This window comes from Lissotriton vulgaris, chromosome 7, assembly GCF_964263255.1.
Source record: "Lissotriton vulgaris chromosome 7, aLisVul1.2, whole genome shotgun sequence".
NCBI lineage: Eukaryota > Metazoa > Chordata > Amphibia > Caudata > Salamandridae > Lissotriton > Lissotriton vulgaris.
In genome coordinates this window covers 948,477,084-948,498,285 of record NC_141695.1, presented here as the reverse complement: position 1 = coordinate 948,498,285, position 21,202 = coordinate 948,477,084, and the positions used below count along the sequence as shown (strand labels likewise).

Genomic DNA, 21,202 nt, shown 5'->3' with positions numbered 1-21,202 from the left:
GGGATCACACTTGGCAACTCTGGGCATTAGCTTGCCTCATCTCTACAACGGCCCCCCACATTCGCCGGGGAAGCCTAGTTTCACCTTGGAAATACCCAGGATAGGGACCATCTCACAGGGATAGCCAGGACGGGTTCCCCAGCGGTCTACAGCGCCACGACGCCTCAGGGCAGCAGTGCGCTTTACAAGACCACATACATTACATTACATTACAATACCAATGGGGAGCAAGGGACAGCAGGAGGGTGGGTGGGTGTGGGACTGGCAAGAATGTAGAGCAGAGGAGACAGATGATAAAATCTTATGGAGCGCAAAAAAAAGAAAAAAGTACCCCCGAAGTGCCAGGCCAGGGGATGGACACTGGCCTGGACAGGAAACTGTACTTATTACAGGCTCCATCAAAGGGACAAAAAGACAGTGAAAACTGAAGCAGTCGGGAGGCGATGGCCAATGGAAAGCAAGGAAATGAGAGGCACCTGGAGGCTACTTAATGGTAAATAATGGACTGGCTCTAAGCCCTTTTTACGTTTTCTTTTTGTTTTCAAGAGACTTGCAGCAGCAGTGCATGCACTAGGCAAAGACCTAAAAATGGCTCAGCAAGGTGACCGGGGGCATGGTGATGGTCTCAGCTCTTAAAGCTGTGAAAGATGGCCATTTTAATGAGTACATAGATTCATTTGAGTCTGGCATCAAGACACACAAGCTTTACATGCTGAACCAAGACAAAACGTTTGACCAAGCCAAAACCAAGTACCTAAAACACAGCAGCAGAAAGCATAAAACGAAGGTGTAAGAATAGCTGAATAAGTAAAAAATGATAACCCATTATAAAACATCTGCATTTCTTTATTTTTTAAACTAGGCTTCATATACAATGCTTCTAACCCCTACCATCTCCCCATTACATTCCCAAACATTACACCCATATAAGAGCACTGAGAAAGTCACCGGTTGATTGTCTGGTGTAACACACTTACTGCTTGGCCTTTAAACATAAGCAACGAAAGGCAGGTTCAACATGTGAGCCAAACACTCGAACAAACAATCAGCATTTATTCGTCATGAATCAAGGCTGGAGGGTTCGGAAAGTGTGAAATGCACCTCTATACTAAAGCACTGGCTTTTCCAGTACCAGTTATGTACTGGAGGGCCCACATGATTCATTCAGTATGAACTGATGTATGCACCTTCACTTTGAACATGGGAAAAACGCAGGAAAAAGAAACCCTATACCAGCTATATAGGGAGGCCTGGCTACCTTGTGTTTGATTAGCTCGCAAGAGGCTTCTAGGAGCCTCAGATACTTTCTACAAACAAAAGCGGAGTGGATAGTATTGGGTTACTTTCCTGTTTTCCAGCCTTTGAACTACCAACTGTGGCAGATAATGCCACATTATGAAAGATTCGTCGAGTCAAATGGATTAGATTCCAAGACTTCTAAGAAAACTATTTAAAAACCTTTCTATGTGGACAGTACTGAAAAAGCCTCTCGTCTACCATGGGAGAAGTTAATCCAGAAGAAACCATGTTAGTTGTGAATTATTCAAGAAAATAAGCACCAAAGGCAGATGTTGTGTGTCAAGGATTTTTTGAGGAGTTGTAAGGCAATTGTGTTTTTCTCCTGACATGTCACGACTGAGCAAAAATAATTCTTCAAATTAGTCAAACATGGATCCATATAGTGGGGCGCATCCAAGAGTTCTGAAAAATGTGTAGTGTTGTAGACAGAGTAAGATTTAGATTACTTTGGCGTCAGCATTCATCAAATCTGCGCACCTGGCAGCCTGTAGCCAAGAGTAAGCCCTTTAGACTGTGACCAGTTATTGAGCATTATGGGAGTAGGATCTTTTTTTCTCTATGCAGAAAAAGCCAAAGCTGCTACAGGATTTATTTGGAACCCAGCCAACAAGGCTGCAGCTTCACAGAGTACACACCTAATTTACTCTTTTAAACTAGGTCCATTAGGCTTTGCTTTAGACTCGGCAGAGGCATCATCTCCATCCATGCCTACACCCCGCCACATCCAGTAGCAGCATCACCCTTTAATTACAGGGATGCCAGGCATGGTGGGAAAATGTTGAAGCGATGGCTGACATCAGCATGAGGGTGGAAGCTGCATAATGTTGATGCCATGTTCTTCTTAGTGGCCATGCAAGGTTGCCAGGCTGATCCCAAAGCTGTAGAAGACCACACTAACTGCTAAATACCCGGCATTACCCCAGCTATGCAAGAGTAAGGATTATTGTGGTCCTCAGGGGTGTAGGTGTGACAGGAGCCATCAATATTCCCAGGGACCAACAAATACCTAGGGATTCCCCAAAGAAGTAGACACATGGGGTTGGGCTTAAAGCAAGTGAACCCAACCAGAGTTCTTCCTCACCTTCAAGGCATATTAGGACCAGGCAGGGAGTAACACAAACATATTGTCTAATATTGGGTCAGACTCCTCCGGAAGATCCTGTCATCTAATTGGAGCATCCTCACCTACATCAAGTAATCATGGTCACTGGATGTGTTCCAATTTGAAAACACTGTTATTTGTTTATTCTAATAATTAAGCAATTAGGCGAGACAAATGAACCCCCCTGCCAAACATATAATCAAGTCCTTAATAGCTACAAAAAAGTATGCATTAAACCCCAAGCACTAAACTTTGCTATAAATACTCACTTTGTGGATAAGAATTACATCTTTATTCTGAGGAAACATTATTTTATCATAGCTTTCAGAACTAAGGAAGACAATACTGCCACTCATAATCTCAGCTAGTGCCCTCCATGTAGGCTTTAGCAGATTCCAAGTGATCCCTTGTAAGTTTTATACATTATCATTCAACCGGTTATGGTTGTGTCAGAGCAAGCATACAAATGTAAATTGTGACCAGAGTGGGCACAAATATTTGAGTCTTTAGAAAAGTTCTTTATTAGAGTCTAGGTTTTCCATTGGAAAAAATGTCTTTTTTCTGATGCAAGAAAGTCCAAATCAAAAGCTAGAGCTTGTGTTCTATAATTCCATGAGTTTCATGAAGATTCCAATCTAAGTTGGGATACAAACGTTGTGCAATACTGAGTGTCTCCAGGATTTCCTACGGCAGTTCACTTTTCATTGAGTAGAGAAGATGTTTCTGAAGGCAAGCTTTTGGCTTCTGCAATCAATCGTTTGATGCCCACCATCCACTGACTGACTTCGTTAACATGATCTACCATAAGGGAACGATGGACCTCATCTGCAGCATCCCAGTTCTGCGCCTGTAGCTCTAGAATCAAAATAACATTTACATACAAGTTAATATCTTATACAATTATAACAATACTACAAAAACAGAAGTTATAGTTTGAAGAGGTCTGACGTTCTAAAGTTTTGCTAATCCCGAGTCCTACATTATGCTCACGACATTCAATTCTGTGATTTCCACTGGTCGGGTTTATAAACATTTAGACTGCATCTATTCCATCCTCATATTACCCACTTGTTGGCTGCTTTTTCATTTTTATGTATTATTTTGTCATGTTTCTAAAGCTTAAAGTTTTGTTTTTCGGAGTAGATCTTAATAAATCCCAAAAGGGACTTGTTTCTTGGCACAGCTAATGTAAGGTAACTCATGAGAGGCCAGACTAATAGAATCTATGACAGGACTTGTATGGAGCATAACAATGGAGCACAGCCATTTCTCGTGTCTTAATTTAACAATGCCGACTATCGTGAAGGATGTAAATCTGTAGCCTCTTTAAGGACCATGCCATGAAGACAGTTGTGTCACTGGAAGCATGGACATTTAGAGCAGGACAGATGATCAGGCTTCTACTCCTGCATTACTGGTTGTACAGTGTTCATCTTTCATAGACTCACCTCGAACTAGGATGTTCATACGCCTCTTTACAGAAGGTGATAGCTTGCCACTATTCCACATCTGCTCGAATATAGTAAGGCGTCGGCTAATATCATCACAAATCGTTTTCTGAAAGGGTAGAAAGACATGATGCAGCTTGATTAACACTTCTGGAGACATATTATTTTTAAGGCCTTACCAGTAATCTACCAGTCAATATGTGCTAATGCTCTCTCTCTTCACTACTAAATAAGACAGGCAGAGCAAGTGGAAAGCCCAAACTCATACAAAGTTCACAAAATTCCTCATCAGCCAAAGTTTTGATGTAAAAAAAGGAATAGCGTAAAGCACTTGCTTTGCCAGCCTTGTTTCTGAATATATGTTTGATTTTGACATGAAAAGAAAAAAAAGGCAAGGAGGAAAACCTGGTTTAAAACTATGCCATGGCTCAAGTGTGGTGTAAAATATTTCAGAATCATTCATAATTTTAAAATGTATACTTTCAAAGTTTTCAATGAATCGCATATGTGTCAAAAGCAATAGAGTATAGGGTCAGTAACACAAATATCAGATATTTGGGGGCAAATATACAAATCAATGTGCCATCACAAAAGTGTAATATTTGAGGTTGAGGCTCACGGCAGACAGCAAAACGTCATTCATTTAGATGGGCTTCTTAAACAAGAAATGGCTTGCACTTCCAGTGAGATAATTATGGAATGTGCTTTTGTAATACTACTTTCACAATTCAGCCTAATTTCCAAGCCACGTTCACTGCCAACCTTCAGGACATTAGCCCATGAAGAAGGTCAGGCAAGGGTTGAGGTTGATGATGCCCAACCATGCACTGACATTACAACAATATGAAGCAGAAACACCGAACAACACCCAAGTTTGTATTTTATAAAGTTTGCAAAAACCTCAAATTCAAACAAGTTTAACTTTAGATGCCCATCATTAATTTGGTTGTGTATAGCACTACAACACATGCTCGAAGCCACTAACAGATGCCAGTCTTCCAGATTTAGGAAGATGGTTACAGTTAAATATCACAGCTATTGGTGTGACCTCCTATATTAATGTGGCAACCCAAAGTCTCTGAAATTATAACAAAAATTATTTAATAAGTTATTTAAATAGTGCTTCAGTTTGTGAAATAACAGTATTGGGCACTGCAAATATAGCAGATGACCAAGGTATCCTGGGGATATCAATATCAGTGTCTAAAGCTATGCAGATGACAACCAGGTATTTCTTCAACTGTTCTCTTTGTAGGACATAATCTGTTTGGCAGGCAGGCAGCCTCAGGGCCGTTAATTGGAGTATGGCTAAAGGCCTTTGAAATTTAAACCATCAAAACAGCATATTTGTTCAATTTACCAGCCTGTTTAACAGTGACTTACTGAGCTCTTCAATAATTGGCCTTTCTCCCAAACAAATTGCGCAAGTCAAATCTTTGAGATTCATTGTGGATTCAAATCAATTTAGGAGCACATTGAAACAACTCGTGTGTTCGTCAAAGTGCATAACTCCTATCATATGACCACTGTTTGTTGACCTTTTTGGTTATCCACTTTATAGACCAAACAAATTATCTTAAAGACCAAACAACCCATTAGATTAACTCCCTCCTTTGCCATGAATTTGCTAATCCCACTTCGGTCCATTCTGGTAGCTAATCTATTATTATTATTAGGATCTAGGGTTTCACCTATTTGAAACAGAAACCTTTGTGCCAGCCCATCGATTCAGTTGAAATTTTGTTTTGGCACATTATGCAACCTGTTAGCACGCTGATCCTGGATGACCTTTCGTTTTGAAAAAACAGATGGTATATTTAAATTATGATGTAGTTGAGAATGTAAATGTCTTTCCTATTTCATTTCGATGTGGATTATTATGGCTATATACGAGGACATTACGTTTGCAAAGTATTCTCAAGTTGGACGCGTATGCTTTTGCATGCATTTCTCAATGATGTTCGATTATTTTATTCAGTACTAAACTGCCTTTGGCTTACTTTGCACTCAACAAGTATGCAATGTACTTAAATAATAAAAACATTCTTGCCAACATCCCAGTCATAAATGCTGTATTGGTAAAGTAAGCTCAGAATTCAAACACAGGTACTTAAAATTAGGCCAAAGAACTAATTTTCAAATACATGTTTGGAGATGAACAAAAATAAATAAAACATATCTACCACCCAATATAGAATTGCTTGATGGAAATGTACCACCTACCCGAACAGCCTCCCTGCAGCCATCAAGAAGCTGGTTTAATGGACCCAAAACATCTTGCAGTGAAACATTGCACTCTCCATCTGCCACAATGGGAGACTGCTTCACATCCTCAGTTCGAGAATATGTCTGTCCAGCTGGTGGGGGAGCCAGAGGGGGTGTAGAAGAGGCAGGAGGCATCTTTGGAGGAGTTGGCGAGACAAAAGACTGAGGTGGTGGGACTAAAACAACACAAATGAATCAGCTGTTAATCAGAAGACATGCAGGTTGGTTGAATAATCCACCTTAATAGTGCACATCTTACACATATTCATTACAAGCATTTACAATGCAATAGGTCTCCCAGCTTTAAAGTTTGAGCTATTGGCATTGTATATTACAATGTGTTACATTAATTTGTTATCAAACTCTGAATTGTTGTATAAAGATGGTAAATGCTGCAAGAAAAAGTAGCACTGAAATTGATAGCTTTCGCAATCGCTATTGTAATGAAGCTGAACAGGCAGGGACAAAAGCATAGTCATAACAATCGATTTAAAAAATAAATGAAAAAAACACTCACTGAAAGTCTGCTTTCGATTCTGCGACTGTCCGCAAACCCAAAACAACGGCCTCCTCCTCCCCCTAGGGCACCTCACCACGCAAGAGTACAAAAACAAGCATTTGCAGTGCAATAGATCTCGGAGCATTAAAGTTTGAGTTATTGACATTCCGCCTGGGAACATCACGCGAGCCCGAGGAGGTGTAGGCCGTGCCACGAGGCAACCTGCGGCCTGGTGTGCCCATCGGGTGAAGTCGGAGCTGCTCGCTGAGGTTGGTGTTTCTCCCCCCCACCCCGCCGTGGGGCACAGAGACCTACCCGCAAGCCCTGAAAGAACTGCCCAGGGTGCCGATTGCAAATTCGGCCCGAACTGGTAGATGGAGCACGAAGCTAGCTGAGGCCTACTCTGCAAAGGAGGTGAGAAGTGGCGGCCGCTAGGCGTGTGGAGAGAGACATAAAGCGAGGCAAGCTACCGCGAGTGGGTTGGGCACTCACTACTCTGCACTCACTACTCTGCACACTCACTACTCTGCACACTCACTACTCTGCACACTCACTACTCTGCACACTCACTACTCTGCACACTCACTACTCTGCACACTCACTACTCTGCACACTCACTACTCTGCACACTCACTACTCTGCACACTCACTACTCTGCACACTCACTACTCTGCACACTCACTACTCTGCACACTCACTACTCTGCACACTCACTACTCTGCACACTCACTACTCTGCACACTCACTACTCTGCACACTCACTACTCTGCACACTCACTACTCTGCACACTCACTACTCTGCACACTCACTACTCTGCACACTCACTACTCTGCACACTCACTACTCTGCACTCACTACTCTGCACTCACTACTCTGCACTCACTACTCTGCACTCACTACTCTGCACTCACTACTCTGCACTCACTACTCTGCACTCACTACTCTGCACTCACTACTCTGCACTCACTACTCTGCACTCACTACTCTGCACTCACTACTCTGCACTCACTACTCTGCACTCACTACTCTGCACTCACTACTCTGCACTCACTACTCTGCACTCACTACTCTGCATTACCACTCTGCACTCACTACTCTGCACTCACTACTCTGCACTCACTACTCTGCACTCACTACTCTGCACTCACTACTCTGCATTACCACTCTGCACTCACTACTCTGCACTCACTACTCTGCACTCACTACTCTGCACTCACTACTCTGCACTCACTACTCTGCACTCACTACTCTGCACTCACTACTCTGCACTCACTACTCTGCACTCACTACTCTGCACTCACTACTCTGCACTCACTACTCTGCACTCACTACTCTGCACTCACTACTCTGCACTCACTACTCTGCACTCACTACTCTGCACTCACTACTCTGCACTCACTACTCTGCACTCACTACTCTGCACTCACCACTCTGCATTACCACTCTGCACTCACTACTCTGCACTCACTACTCTGCACTCACTACTCTGCACTCACTACTCTGCATTACCACTCTGCATTACCACTCTGCATTACCACTCTGCATTACCACTCTGCATTACCACTCTGCATTACCACTCTGCATTACCACTCTGCATTACCACTCTGCATTACCACTCTGCACTCACTACTCTGCACTCACTACTCTGCACTCACTACTCTGCACTCACTACTCTGCACTCACTACTCTGCACTCACTACTCTGCACTCACTACTCTGCACTCACTACTCACTACTCTGCATTACCACTCTGCACTCACTACTCTGCATTACCACTCTGCATTACCACTCTGCATTACCACTCTGCATTACCACTCTGCATTACCACTCTGCACTCACTACTCTGCACTCACTACTCTGCACTCACTACTCTGCACTCACTACTCTGCACTCACTACTCTGCACTCACTACTCTGCACTCACTACTCTGCACTCACTACTCTGCACTCACTACTCTGCACTCACTACTCTGCACTCACTACTCTGCACTCACTACTCTGCACTCACTACACTGCACTCAGCACTCTGCACTCAGCACTCTGCACTCAGCACTCTGCACTCACTACTCTGCACTCACTACTCTGCACTCACTACTCTGCACTCACTACTCTGCACTCACTACTCTGCACTCACTACTCTGCACTCACTACTCTGCACTCACTACTCTGCACTCACTACTCTGCACTCACTACTCTGCACTCACTACTCTGCACTCAGCACTCACTACTCTGCACTCACTACTCTGCATTACCACTCTGCACTCACTACTCACTACTCTGCATTACAACTCTGCACTCACTCTGCACTCATTTAATAGGTCTCACCGTTTTCTGCATACTTTTGTGAGAGACTGTTTTATTTCCTTGTTAAATACTTCTGCATCAAACTGGGAAAAGGCAAGGGAGTCTGGCACTGGGGCTGCATTGCTTTCAGCTTTCAGCACACCCCTTCCCTGTCTCCGCAGCACCAGACAGGACAGCCAGGCAGCCCCTGATCCTTCTGCAGAACGACTTAAAGTGCCCCTTTCACTTAAACTTTCATCAACCTAACATGTTTTCAAAGGAACCGGAAACACGATGAGATGTGCAGTTTGACATTGTCTGTGCAGGAAGGGGAAATGTCTCTCGGTTAATGATCAGGGCGTAAATATTTCTCTGTTGCTATTGAGTGTGGGCCGTAAGGGTGAGCTTCTTGGGGCTTTATCGTCAGTGAGTTCTTATAGGGTGCTTAAAGGGGGTGCTTCCAATTCCCAATTGATGATTGTAGTGGGCGGTATGGGGGGGATGTTGTTTTCCTGTGGATATTCACCATGCGCTCAAAAGGAGGCTGTTGTCAACCTCTAGAAAATCAGTGTGTGGACTGAGGGGCGCTTATATTTCCATTTGCAAATGTTTCTCTGCAATAAAAACGTCTCGCAAAACATAATTTCAGGCCGCCTGTCACATTACACAGTAGGAGGCACTTTAAATATAGAATCGAGTATGCCCCCGGAATGCCGCCGCGGCCGCCCCGGAAGTCAGGCACGGTCGCCTGTGACGGGGGCGGAGCCACGTTCAGAGCGGAAGAGGAGGCAGGCGGAGTCGTTGCGTCTCGCGGCCCGGGGCTCCTGTGAGCGGTGTGGAGCCCCGGGGCCGCGCCAGCAGGAGGTTGGGCGCCGCGTGCTGAGCAGAGTCCCCGACATTGGCCAGGTAAGTTCAAAAAAAGGCTGGGGGGGGGCTTGGTGCACTTGTGTGTGTGTGTGCGTGCATGCTCGTGTGTGTATGTATGCGTGCGACGGTGACGGCGGGGGAGGGAGGAAGGGAGGGGGGGGGGGGGGGGCCTCGGTGCACGTGTGTGTGTGTGTGTGCGCGCGTGTGTGTATGTGTCAGGGGGGGTGTCTCTGTATGTATGTATGTGCGTGCGTGCATGGGCGCTTGTGTGTGTGTATGCGCATGCGTGTGGGGTGCTTGCGCTTCCCAGGAGACAGCGCCTGGCCACAGCGCGCGTTCCAGTTACAAATCGCCTGGAAGGATGCGCGTGGCCAGGACTGTCTCCTGGGACTGAGAGTCGCTGACAAAAGATCTCCTGGCGGACACAGCGCTGACGCGCTGTTAAACGCCAGGAGACCTAAAAAACTGTTTTCTTCCCATTAGTTTACTATACAAGATGTGCCAGGTAAACTCAAAGGCACCTCAAAAGTACTAGGATCCTTTTACTTATAGTGACTACTGTGATCCGAGTCTGGTTGGTTAGTCTCACATACACTAATCACAGCCAAACAGGGAGTTAAGGAAGGCAATTTGCTATACTGTTTGAAAATGAAACTCGGAAAAAGCGATCTTAAGAGATTATTGGGCTATGCATACTATTTAATGGCTGCAAAATACAGGTCGCAATTTGCAACCAGTAAAGCATTTTAAGAACCTAGCTATCTACTAATTCCAAATCGTAGTGTATCAGAATCAGACCTACCTCATGAATATTAGTGAGGTAAGTCAAATTGCAAAGCCATCACAGGGATGCTAGCCTTCTGATGTTTTAGAAAGCGAGAAAATTGACGTTTGCACTCCTGAGGTGTGTTGGTAGTAAACTTCACTTTCACTAGTTCATTAGTTTCTGGGTGCCTGAGTGTGTCACCTCCTGATTGCGAGGTGTATTGGTCATAAGTACTGAGATAGCGTTCTCCTGCAGGGAAAAAACTAACTCTTTCGGCACTGCATGAGATGCGTTTCAACTGTATCAATCAGTAAACACTTTAGTTTCAGTCATATTTATTCCATCTTCTTTTGAATACATTCACTTCAATTCTTATTTAAGGTTTGTTAGAAGGTGGTTCTGAAACTATGGGCCGCCCGGATTTTCGCTTTTTCAGCACGTAATTGTTGAGCTTTTACTATGGGGGAGCCTCATAAGTTGGGACTCACCCACAGTGAACTCAGGATGAAAGAGACTGCATTGGGATTTTACTGGTGTCCCACTGGCTTGACCAGGCAACTGCGCAGCAGCTGGAGTAAGGGACACCGGCTGGTTACATGCAGACACAGGTGTACATGAGTGTGCACATGTGTAGGTGCTGTGCAGGGGAGATTCCTAGTGTGCGCTGTCCAGGAGCAGCTACAGAGTGAATGGTGTGGCAGGACTTTTGCAGAATTGGGTGGTGACATGGAATGGGGTTTATACACTGGGAAGAAACATACCAGGGAAAGTCAGTGTGTTTTACTGTTTTTCACTTTAATATTCCTCTATGGGGTGTAGAGCCCATGGGCTAAAGTAACTTTAATAAGGCCTACAAATTCGAGACATGCACTAAAGTCCACTGTAACAGCTGTGAGGAAGAGTATTCTGCAGAGTCCAAAGTCATATTTGTACTGCTTTTGAGTCATCCAGAACTGTCATATATTTCTCTGAGCCAGCCATAACCAGACCCTTCCTGAGGGCTGACCTCAGCAGGGTGGATTGATAACCTTTTTTCCACAAGCTAAGGCCTCCTCTCCACGAAGAGAAGATGGGTGGGGCTACAGGCTCATCCACTAGCAGCTATCACTGTGTGCTAGGCACCAGCCTGCACCAAGGAGGGAAGGGGCTTTTTCAGAGACCATGTGGCAAGAGACCCTGTTTGACGCCATTTTGAACAAACCCAGAGGCTGGGGAGGAAGGAGGGAGCAGGGGCAGTGAAGTGATGTGTCGCTGTTTGATAGGACAGACCGAGACTTCCTGCCAGCCCCCTACTCAAGTTTCAAAAAGTGCTTGCACAGGAAGAGAAGCTCTCTCTGGGGTATGGTCTGCCAAGGCACAAGGTGCTGGAGCATGGCGGTTGCAAGGAGGAACACCCGGACTGCCCCCAGGATCCTGAACAGTGCCAGGAGAAGAGACCAGGGAAAGTACGCAGAAGCAGGGGCCTCTGCGCCCGGAGAAGAGAGGCCCAGTGGGAGAGCAGGCGAAGGGCTGGCGCGGGAAGCCAGCGAAGACCGCTCCCTGTAGAGTGGAGACAAGGAGGGATAAAGAGAGTGCTCCCAGTGTCTGTGGAGGGCCACAAGGAGCAAGAAGAGGCCAAGATCATCCAAATCGGACTCCTGGGGGCCAAGATAAGCCCCCCAGAAGGTAGGCGACCTCTGGAGGGACCAACGACGAAGTGCCTGGGGCTCCGCTGCCGGGCCATGACGTGCCCCCGGGGTGGATCAGGTCCCAAGGCTGCCCCCAAAAGAAGTCTAGTCGGTGGGGCACCATCGCGCTCCCCCGTGAAAGTGCCCAGTGGGGTGCCAGGAGCCCACCCTGGCCCACGACGAAGAGAAGCGGGGGCACTGTCGCACATTTTTACGCACCCCGCGAAAATGTGCCCCAGGGGCCCGGGACCCCATCTCCAGGCCCCAAAGAGAAGATAAGGCGGGGAGCGCTGTTGTGCCCGTGAAGAGAAATGGTGGCCCAGGGACCCGGGACTCCATCCCCGGGCTCCGACATGCAGAAAGGTGGGGGTAGGGAGGAGTGCCGTTGCACTCCCCCGAAGACTCACCGGTCCTGTTGCAGCCGCAGCGTCTGCCCGCCGGAGCGGGCAGACCAGAAGGGCAGCACTGGTTCCCGCGGCCGCACACAAGAGTGCGGGCCGGGCCGGGAGCCAGAATGAGCAGCCAGGGGTGGGCTCCCCCCACCTCCAGCAGTGCCAAAGCGGCAGAGGGCCCGGGTGGGACCAGGCACGGAGAATAAGCTGCCGGGGGTGGGCTCCCCGAGCCGTCTTACTCACCTGGAGGTCCTGGTGGGACCAGACCCTCCGCCTCATAGGAGGAAGTTATGAGATTGAACCTACGGTTAACAGGAATAACCCTGTGAAGAAGGGCGAGTGCCCGAAATGCATTGGGGAAACCTGTTAATATTGTGAATACTCTACAGCAATGAATAATGTGAATTGAACATTACAACCTTAAATATCAAAAGAAGATAAAATAAATACGACTGAAACTACTGTGTTGTTTAACGATTGATACAGTTGAAACGCATCTCAAGGAGTGCTGAAAGAGTTCATTTTTTCCCTGCAGGAGAATGCTATCTCAGCCTTTTGATGTTAGTAGACCACCACCTCGGTGATTGCTTTTTAGTAAAGCACACATTAAAAAGAATGTAGCCCATTTACCTTAAAGAAAAGGGGACTGCATTTGAAAAGAAAAGTTTTTTGTTTTTTTTTAATTCCAGAGGACCAGTGCTTCCACTTAAACGTTTTCTTACATTCACAAAGGGGAAGTGGTCCCACACAGACCAGTCTTCTTTTTACAAATGTTTTATCACCTCTTTTAAAGCATCAGTAAAACATTGCTGCATTTGATACTGATTTGGTATTTCGAAAGGAAGCCTACAGCACGCTCCTTCCAGATAACAAATAAGTATCCATTTAGAAATCCATCTTAAGAGTCAGAAAACATTTTCTGTCTCCTAAAATGGGATTATAAAATAACAAAAAACATTTTGACGGTCACAAATGCCGAACTGGAGCATGTGCAAACGTTAAAATGCTAAGTACTTCCGTCGCTTGTTTCTACTGTCGCATGTTAACATATGCTCTAGAACGAGAACTCATATACTAGACTGTAAGTACGAGTGTAATTTTGGGGTTTTAGTACTTTCAGTTTGTGGAAGTTGAACAATGACAGTGAGCAATTTAATCTACATATACACAAAGGAGAAAACTGCAATGCAGTAAATAGTGCAAGCTAGTAAGTACTAAACATCAACTTAACTGGTGCTTAAATCCAAGGGTATTTTAATGCTGTTAACAGCGATAATGGGCAAGACTGAAGCAGATTTAAAACAGTAAAGAATTAAAATACAAAAGATTTAAGGGGTTTCCTAAATCTGGGAAAATCTTTTCATTCTTTAACTGACATACACGTTCATTTAGTAGGAATCAGTTATTTAACTCAATACTACATTATTGAATTCATTATTACATTTTACCAAAGCAAATACAATTTAAGGCCTCGTGATAAAAGCAGTCCCAAACAATAACTTTACTGAAGTGTTGAAAGGCTATTATCTTTCCTAAGCAAGGTGCTTTATTAATGCGTAATTCAAGTAACAAACAATAGTATAGATGGCAGCAATTCTTGGAGCAACCGCTGTTAAAGGGATACTATTCAGCGAGTGTGGGATGGAAAATATAAGAAGGAAGACACTTAACTGCAAGGAGAGACCATACTGGGAGAAGTAATTGCATGAATGATGGAGACACAACACAGTGAGGAGTCTTTATGCGAGAGAAAAAAAAGCCCACACTGGAATGAGTCACTGCATAAACGATGTCGATCACACTAGAAGGAGTCACTGCATAAGGGGCTAAGAGCACACAGGAAGGGATCACTGCGTAAGGAGAGAATATAAAAATTGGACGGGTTCCTGCATGAAGATCCAGCTAGAAGTGGTAACTACATGAAGGACGGAGTTCACACTGGTTGGACTAACTACAGGCTTTTACAAGTCTGGCGACAATTAGGGCAGTTGGACCGCCATTGCCCCGCTGCAGCCACCAGTGAACCACCATTCCCTTTTACTTTACAGTCCATGCCATGCAGGAATTGTTTTTGGTGTTCCCATTGTGGTGGCCATTTTCAAAGCACTGTCGTAGGAATGTAGTGAGTAGTGCGCTATACAAATTCAAACTTGACTTGACTTGAAAAAAGAAAAGTCCGGCAAACACGAGAAATATTCATAATCCGGCGGACGGCCTGAGCATGGGTTTGGCGGACCCAGTTTTGCACCGCCAAACTCGTAATCTGCCCCTTAGTGGGGTACGAAAACCAGTGGAAGGATCTGCTGCACTATGGGCGAAGATCGCACTGGGAGGAGCCAGTGAGAGTGAGACGTATACCACACTGGAAGGAACCACTCACAGCATGAGAGATGAAGATTACACGAACATTATCACAATGGCCTGAGCCACAGCATTAGAGATGAGGAGCACAGTGGGAGGCAAATCAAAGTGTTTATTGTAGATTTGTCCCGCTCTGAGCAACCTGAGACGGTATTATCTACTCCAAATATTCCGCCTCTCCCATATTAGAACTTGTCGGTCGGCAGTCATGTTAGTACTGAACAGTGAACAGCTGCAGATAGCCTGCAGGGCCACCCGTTTTTTTCAGAAAGTGAGCCTCCTATTGATGAAAAACGAAAATGAGGCAACCAATGGGACAAAATACAAAGTCTCACTGAAACAAAAGACTTTGAAGCCAAACAATGAAAGATAGACTTTTTTTTTTACTCTGAAATGGTCACATGTCAGTAGATGTATTCTTATTTATTTTATTGGAATAAGTTCTCTTAAATTCTCTCTTTTTGTAAAGGTTTTTATTAACCATATACAATAAAAATTTTACTTACTTACTTACTTATTGTAGATCAAATTGGCGAAATGTCCACATAAACTAATCTATCCGGTCTAGTGTGTATTATATGTTTTCAAAGGTCTTCTATTTTTGGAAATATCAAAATCCAAAAAAAGGAAAAATAAAGTAAGCAACTGGGTCTAATATGGATTGCTCACATCAATCATATGAGCTTAGTTTTAATTTGGATTGTCAAATCAACTTGTGAAATTATTTTGCAAGCTAATATGTGGATACCTTTCAGTGTATGCTCCAGCAATTACTCTGAAGCACTATGACCCGCTGAGGCCTTTGTGCAAAAAAATAAAACCGCCTCATTACGACTGGACCGCTGGGCCGGCAGGGTGCCTGCAGCGGTTTTGGCTGTCTATATGCTTTGGCTCACTAAGTGAGCCCGAAGAAAATGCAGCAGCCCAGCAGTGCCTGCACTGATGTGCATGCACTACTGGCATGCCACACAGTGCGCACATGACAGTGCAGGCATAAGGGGGCACAACACTTGCCCCAGTCACATAATAAAATGGGCAACGACACCCAGGGGCCCTGTTTGAGGCCCCTCCTTCCCGTTCAACCAGCTTTTTCATGGTGGTTTCACCTGCGAAAGGGCAAGTCGTGATATGGACGGCAGTGCCAGGCTCGGCACTGCCTCCATTTCTCCCCACCGCACACTGCCAGCACTGCAGGATCAATGACCCTGGCAGTGCCGGGGGTAGTATGGCGGGCTGACGGCAGTCTGACCGCCAGACTCGCAATCAGGCCATCCAACCACCACCACGGATTTGGCGGCAGCCGCGGCCCGTGGAGGGAGTTGCGGTGGGGCAGAGAGGCGGGGAGGGGCAGGGTGGAGATGTGCTAAAAACCGGCATATGAATATTTGGAGGTAAGTAAACAATTTAATTAATAAACCGAATTTCGTAGCGCGCGCTGCATCGCATTTTGCGAAGCAGGGCACGCTACGAAATTAATTTTATTAATTAAATTGTTTACTTACCTCCAATTATCCTTATGCTGGTTTTTAGCACATCCCCACCCTGCCCCTGCCCCGCCTCTCTGCCCCACCGCAACTCCCTCCACGGCTGTTTGGTGGTCTTTGAGACTGTCAAACTCGTAATAAGCCCTTAATGCAGTTATGGCTACAATCACAAGCAGAATTTGGTTGACTTTTTGTTGTTTTGTGGACTATGCTACGTACAGAAGTTGGACTAATCAGAAGTAATAAACACTGAAATGAAAAAGAAGAATCAGAACACAGAATCCAAATCCATATAAAAGATTAAATTGCACAAATCGTCCATCTAAAAAGAAGTAATTTTTACCTGCTAAATTCTACACTCTGCTAGGCAGAAGGTATATAATCTAATGGTTAAACATATGAATGCTTTGCATGTGTAATATGTAAAGGTTTTGTCACAGAAGTGCACTGCAAAAGCCACAGACCAATGTAAAGGTAACCACTTTTTAAGATTTTTTTGCTCTGAATAAATACATCATATTCCAATAATACATACGGAATCACCCAACGCATGATTAAATGGTTTGACTTTAAGGCAGCTGGTATCATGCCTTTGGTAGTACTGTCCATGGGTAGCATCACCCATCATCACAGCCGTACCAACTGTGAGTGTTACTGCTAGTACTACAATCAATTCACTGAAGTCCCAAATGTTCTTGATCTGATGAGCAGAGGAAGTCACAACAGTAGAAGCAACACCTGACGATGTTGTGCGATTTCTACTGCTGCCAATGAAAGCAACACACATGCCATTGGTACTAGCTGCCATGATTTGGGAAAAGCGAGAAGCATGCTAGTACGAGTTGCCCTGCTACCTAAGTGACTGTAAAAGATGCCTCAACAACAGCTTCTACATTGGACGCTAATTCTCACCACAGATATTTGACAGCTAAATAAAAACCTCAAGCTCTTTGAACACTTCCAGGGCTCTGAGAGACAAATCATACCTCGTGTACGTCTTTAATAGATTAAGATTAATAGATTAAGTGACGCTGGATTTAAGCATTTTTGGCCAAATTTCTCCGTTTTCATTACTTCTGTAACACTATACTTTCACTTTAATTCAAACTTTTCCATGAATGGACAGTAGTTTCCAAATTGTTCATTTTACATCACCACGTCCACTACTGGCATGTTAAAAATGTGCAATTCAATTTTGGGATTTTAGTTTGAGAAATTGACTACGCTGATAACCTATTAACCTCATTGTTTTGTTTTCTTCTCTTAATCTTGTATGGTTCTTCTGAAATTCCACTATCAGTCCTGGGGGCCCCTTCAAGTACTTAATTACTTTTCACTGTTCTTCTTTGTATATTTTTACAGTAATTCTCATCATGTTTTTACACTTCGGGGATATACAATTAATATCATGGTACTATTTCGCACTATGCTCATGATTCATTTTACGGACTGCACCGAACTTGAGTTTTATTTTACTTAAAGCCATGCGAAAGCTCATTGGCTAATTTGGCACAGCAAAGCACATGTTGGCTATAGCTACATGTATATGACTTTGCAAAGCTTGAATAGGACTGAATTATTGGGTATCTTCTATGAAATCTTAAGAAACGATAAAGAGCCAAGATACCTTCCAAAGCAAGCTACTCGGGTTATGTGAACTAAGGGACTTAACTTGTAGCTAATATTGGCATACACAGCTAGGATTATAAGGAATTGTGCTGAAATCGTTATTATTAGAGACCCTCACATTAATTTAGAAATAATGCATAGATACTGTTCTAACGCTGAAAAGTCTTTGTTGGACCCTACTTTTAGCCCATATTGCAAAAAAAGTTACACAAGCACAGAAAAACAGAAGAGGAACCAACAACATTTGAAGGTAAAATAGGTGCAGTAAGGAGATGAATAAATATAAATGTAACAGTAGCAAAAGTTTACTTTCCAACCTTGTGGAGATCCTTCCAGAGGAGCAGGTACCCGCTTGGTCAGAGGTGGACGCTTGTTACCACTTCCTTGGCTCTGCAGCCCATACGAAAACTGAGGAGGGTCATTCCAGCCCTTCTCCTGATTACCTACAGTGAGGTAAAAGGGCATTTTTTAAGTTTAAACATTCTGAAAGAACAAAGTGTACCAGGTAAAAAGCACATATGGCAAAATCTAACCCGGGAATGATGTACAAAAGATGCTAAACATACAGTAATGTTTTAATATGGTTTGTAAACCTATCATGTACCATGTTATCACAGTAAATTACATAAAGGATAAAGTGTAAAACGTTTTGTATAGCATTCTTAAGGGGCAATGTAACACATTTTTACAATCTGTTTAATTCCAGAAATCTGGGCAATAATTATGGTTCAATTGGAAAATTGCAAGGGAAATGCATTTTGGGAAACCTCGCTCGCTTTTTTTCTACTCCTGCTTAACAGATCACCTTGAAACTTTCCAGGTAGGAGCAGATTGCTAAACAGCGCCAAAGTTATAAACAAAACAAAAAAATACTTTTTCTATGAAAACGTGGTTCCAACTAGAACTTCCCAGTGGCGGGTCATTATAAAAACAAAACATGTATCTGAATTCAAATAAAACAAAGCAGTCATGTTTCTTAAATCCATGCATGAGCAGCTCATCCAGTCCAAGTTTTGCTTTACATTTCTGTGACTTGCAGTCTTGTTTGATCCATTATCAAAGCATGAAGACAAGTCTAACAATGCAAAGTAAAAACCCTACAGTGGAACAGCAAATCTCACATGGACCTGGGAAACTTGAGATCTCTGTTAAAAATTACAATAAGACAGGAGCGATACCAAGAGCTGTTGAACTGTTTCCCACTAAAATATTAATTGTTTCTGGGCCTCTTTTGTCAGCACAGCGCAGCTCATACATAATGAAAAGAAATGATGAAAACAGGAAACGCGCAGAGAGGCTTCAAATGAACTGAATAATGGACATGTGGGGAAGAGCTAAAGGAAAGTTGGGATAAGCGATGGATACATGGCTATAACGACTGGTGGATACGTGAAAAGGATTGATTATATATATATATATATATACACACACACACACACACACACACACACACACACACACACACACACACACACATACATACATAAACACACATATATGGTAGAAGGGAATAACAGAACGATGAAGAGGTTTAGAGATGGGTTGCTGAATAGATAAAAGGGTTGAAGGACGAAGGAAGATGAAAGAGTATAGAGAACTCTCCTAAGAGTCGGGTTTGCTCGGTTTTTATTTTGCATGGGTATTCGGTATGTCATTAGTTGTGTGGCTCAGGTGGGGTATTTCAATGTACTTGCTAGCCATTATCAGAACTCACACATTTTCCGATCTTCTTAAACTACAGACACATCGCTCGATCCGTATTTTACTGTACCATTAAGGTAAATAAAGCTACTCCGAAAGAACTTACCCCTGTCAGCTCTCACGCATCCCACCAACATTTTCCCCATTGTCTTCTATCGCTTTACTCCACTATTTCACAAGCAGATCAACCATGTTATTACTTCGTATTCCAACCAAAGCACAGCTTATCTTTTTGCCCTAACCTGTCTTTACGTGAAACCCATGTATATCGTTGTCCTTCTTACTCAGTAGCACAAACACTCGTTCCCCCGAGAGTTTCGCCGTCAAACCTCCCACCCTTTCTTTTTCTTAATTTTCTCTGCCTCCGCATTCACCTGGTTTTACATAGAGCTCCGCCATGTCCCCGCCCTCTCTTCTAGACCAGCCTCAGCTCTGACAGTACATTTCTCTCCTGCCAGAAAGACCTTCGCAGGAACCCGGAAGCAATATCTTGCTCATGTCTCAGAAGCCACTGCCAACTTCATCCGGCTTTCTTATTTACACACACACAGACACACATTGTAAGGGCTTTTTAAACGGCCAATCGCAGAAGCAGACAAGGGTATCACAAACCATTCCTGATGCCAAAAAAGCCATGCGTCATGGCAGCTAGAGAAAGAACTAGAGTGCTAACTTAGGAAACAATAGCTGTCAATTATGGGCGCCATGCTGCTAGTAGTTGTACTGCTTCAACCACAAGGAAAATAAGTCACTCATCTAACAAGCACTGGCAAAGCCAATAGATCTTGGCTAGGAGAGAGTTATGTGCTTTGCCAATGTGTTTTAGCCTTGTTGTACACCAGTGTGGCTGCTGTTTAGCATGGCTTAAATGTTAGTGGTGTACAGAAGAGTGGAGTGGTATAGAGTGGAGTAGAGTGTCGTAGAGTGGACTCGCATAGCTGTCAAGGTTTCAGATTGCTTATGTGTGAAATTTTCATAGTTTCATTGTAATTATGAGTGACATTCAGCGACTATGAGTGACACTTTCTCGTGAACCGTATAATGTCACACACACTAATTAGTAGCATGGCACAGCGCACAGCTGTCGGACACCTGTTGCCGGGCAGGGTAGCAGAGAAGCAATAAATTAAACAGAGCTTCTCTGCCTCAAATGAAACAGAGCTTCTCTGCCTTAGCCAGCCTGCGCCTCACTGGCTGGCAACCATCATGATCAACTGACAGAGTCTGTCCAGGCTCTCTGCCATGTGGGACCCGAGGCTGACGTAGAGAGGGCCCCCTGAGGGGATCTTATCCCTGTACACTTCTCCAAATAGGCTCCTCTTTTATGCAGTTTAAACAGTTTTTGGCATGTATTTAGAATCTTAGTTTTGCAGCTGGACATCAACATCTGTTTGATACTATAGTTTGAGCAGGGGGGCTTTTTTACATTAATTATGTGGG

General features: G+C 44.1%; 1 protein-coding gene across 2 annotated transcripts; it reads right to left on the bottom strand.

Moving 5' to 3' along the window:
- Positions 1–830: 830 nt before the first annotated feature.
- Positions 831–20,383, bottom strand: SRA1 (steroid receptor RNA activator 1). Of its 2 annotated transcripts, none has more exons than XM_086931392.1 (5): positions 20,137–20,383; positions 18,379–18,504; positions 6,073–6,290; positions 3,850–3,958; positions 831–3,256 (listed from the first exon to the last, which is right to left on the bottom strand). In XM_086931392.1, exons 1-5 carry the CDS (start codon positions 20,159–20,161, stop codon positions 3,096–3,098), a joined length of 639 nt encoding a protein of 212 aa, XP_086787518.1. In that variant the 5' UTR covers positions 20,162–20,383; the 3' UTR covers positions 831–3,095. The 2 variants fall into 2 exon arrangements, with proteins under 2 accessions (XP_086787518.1, XP_086787517.1); XM_086931391.1 differs by lacking the exon at positions 20,137–20,383 and adding an exon at positions 19,869–20,125.
- Positions 20,384–21,202: the final 819 nt, after the last annotated feature.

Excerpts from the sequence above, each read along its gene's own strand:
- SRA1 (XM_086931391.1), bottom strand. The coding sequence starts at position 19,908 with ATGGGGAAAATGTTGGTGGGATGCGTGAGAGCTGACAGGG. Across the intron at positions 18,505-19,868 it reads ATGCGTGAGAGCTGACAGGG|GTAATCAGGAGAAGGGCTGG; the intron begins GTAAGTTCTTTC and ends ACCTCACTGTAG. Across the intron at positions 3,257-3,849 it reads TATGAACATCCTAGTTCGAG|AGCTACAGGCGCAGAACTGG; the intron begins GTGAGTCTATGA and ends TTTTGATTCTAG.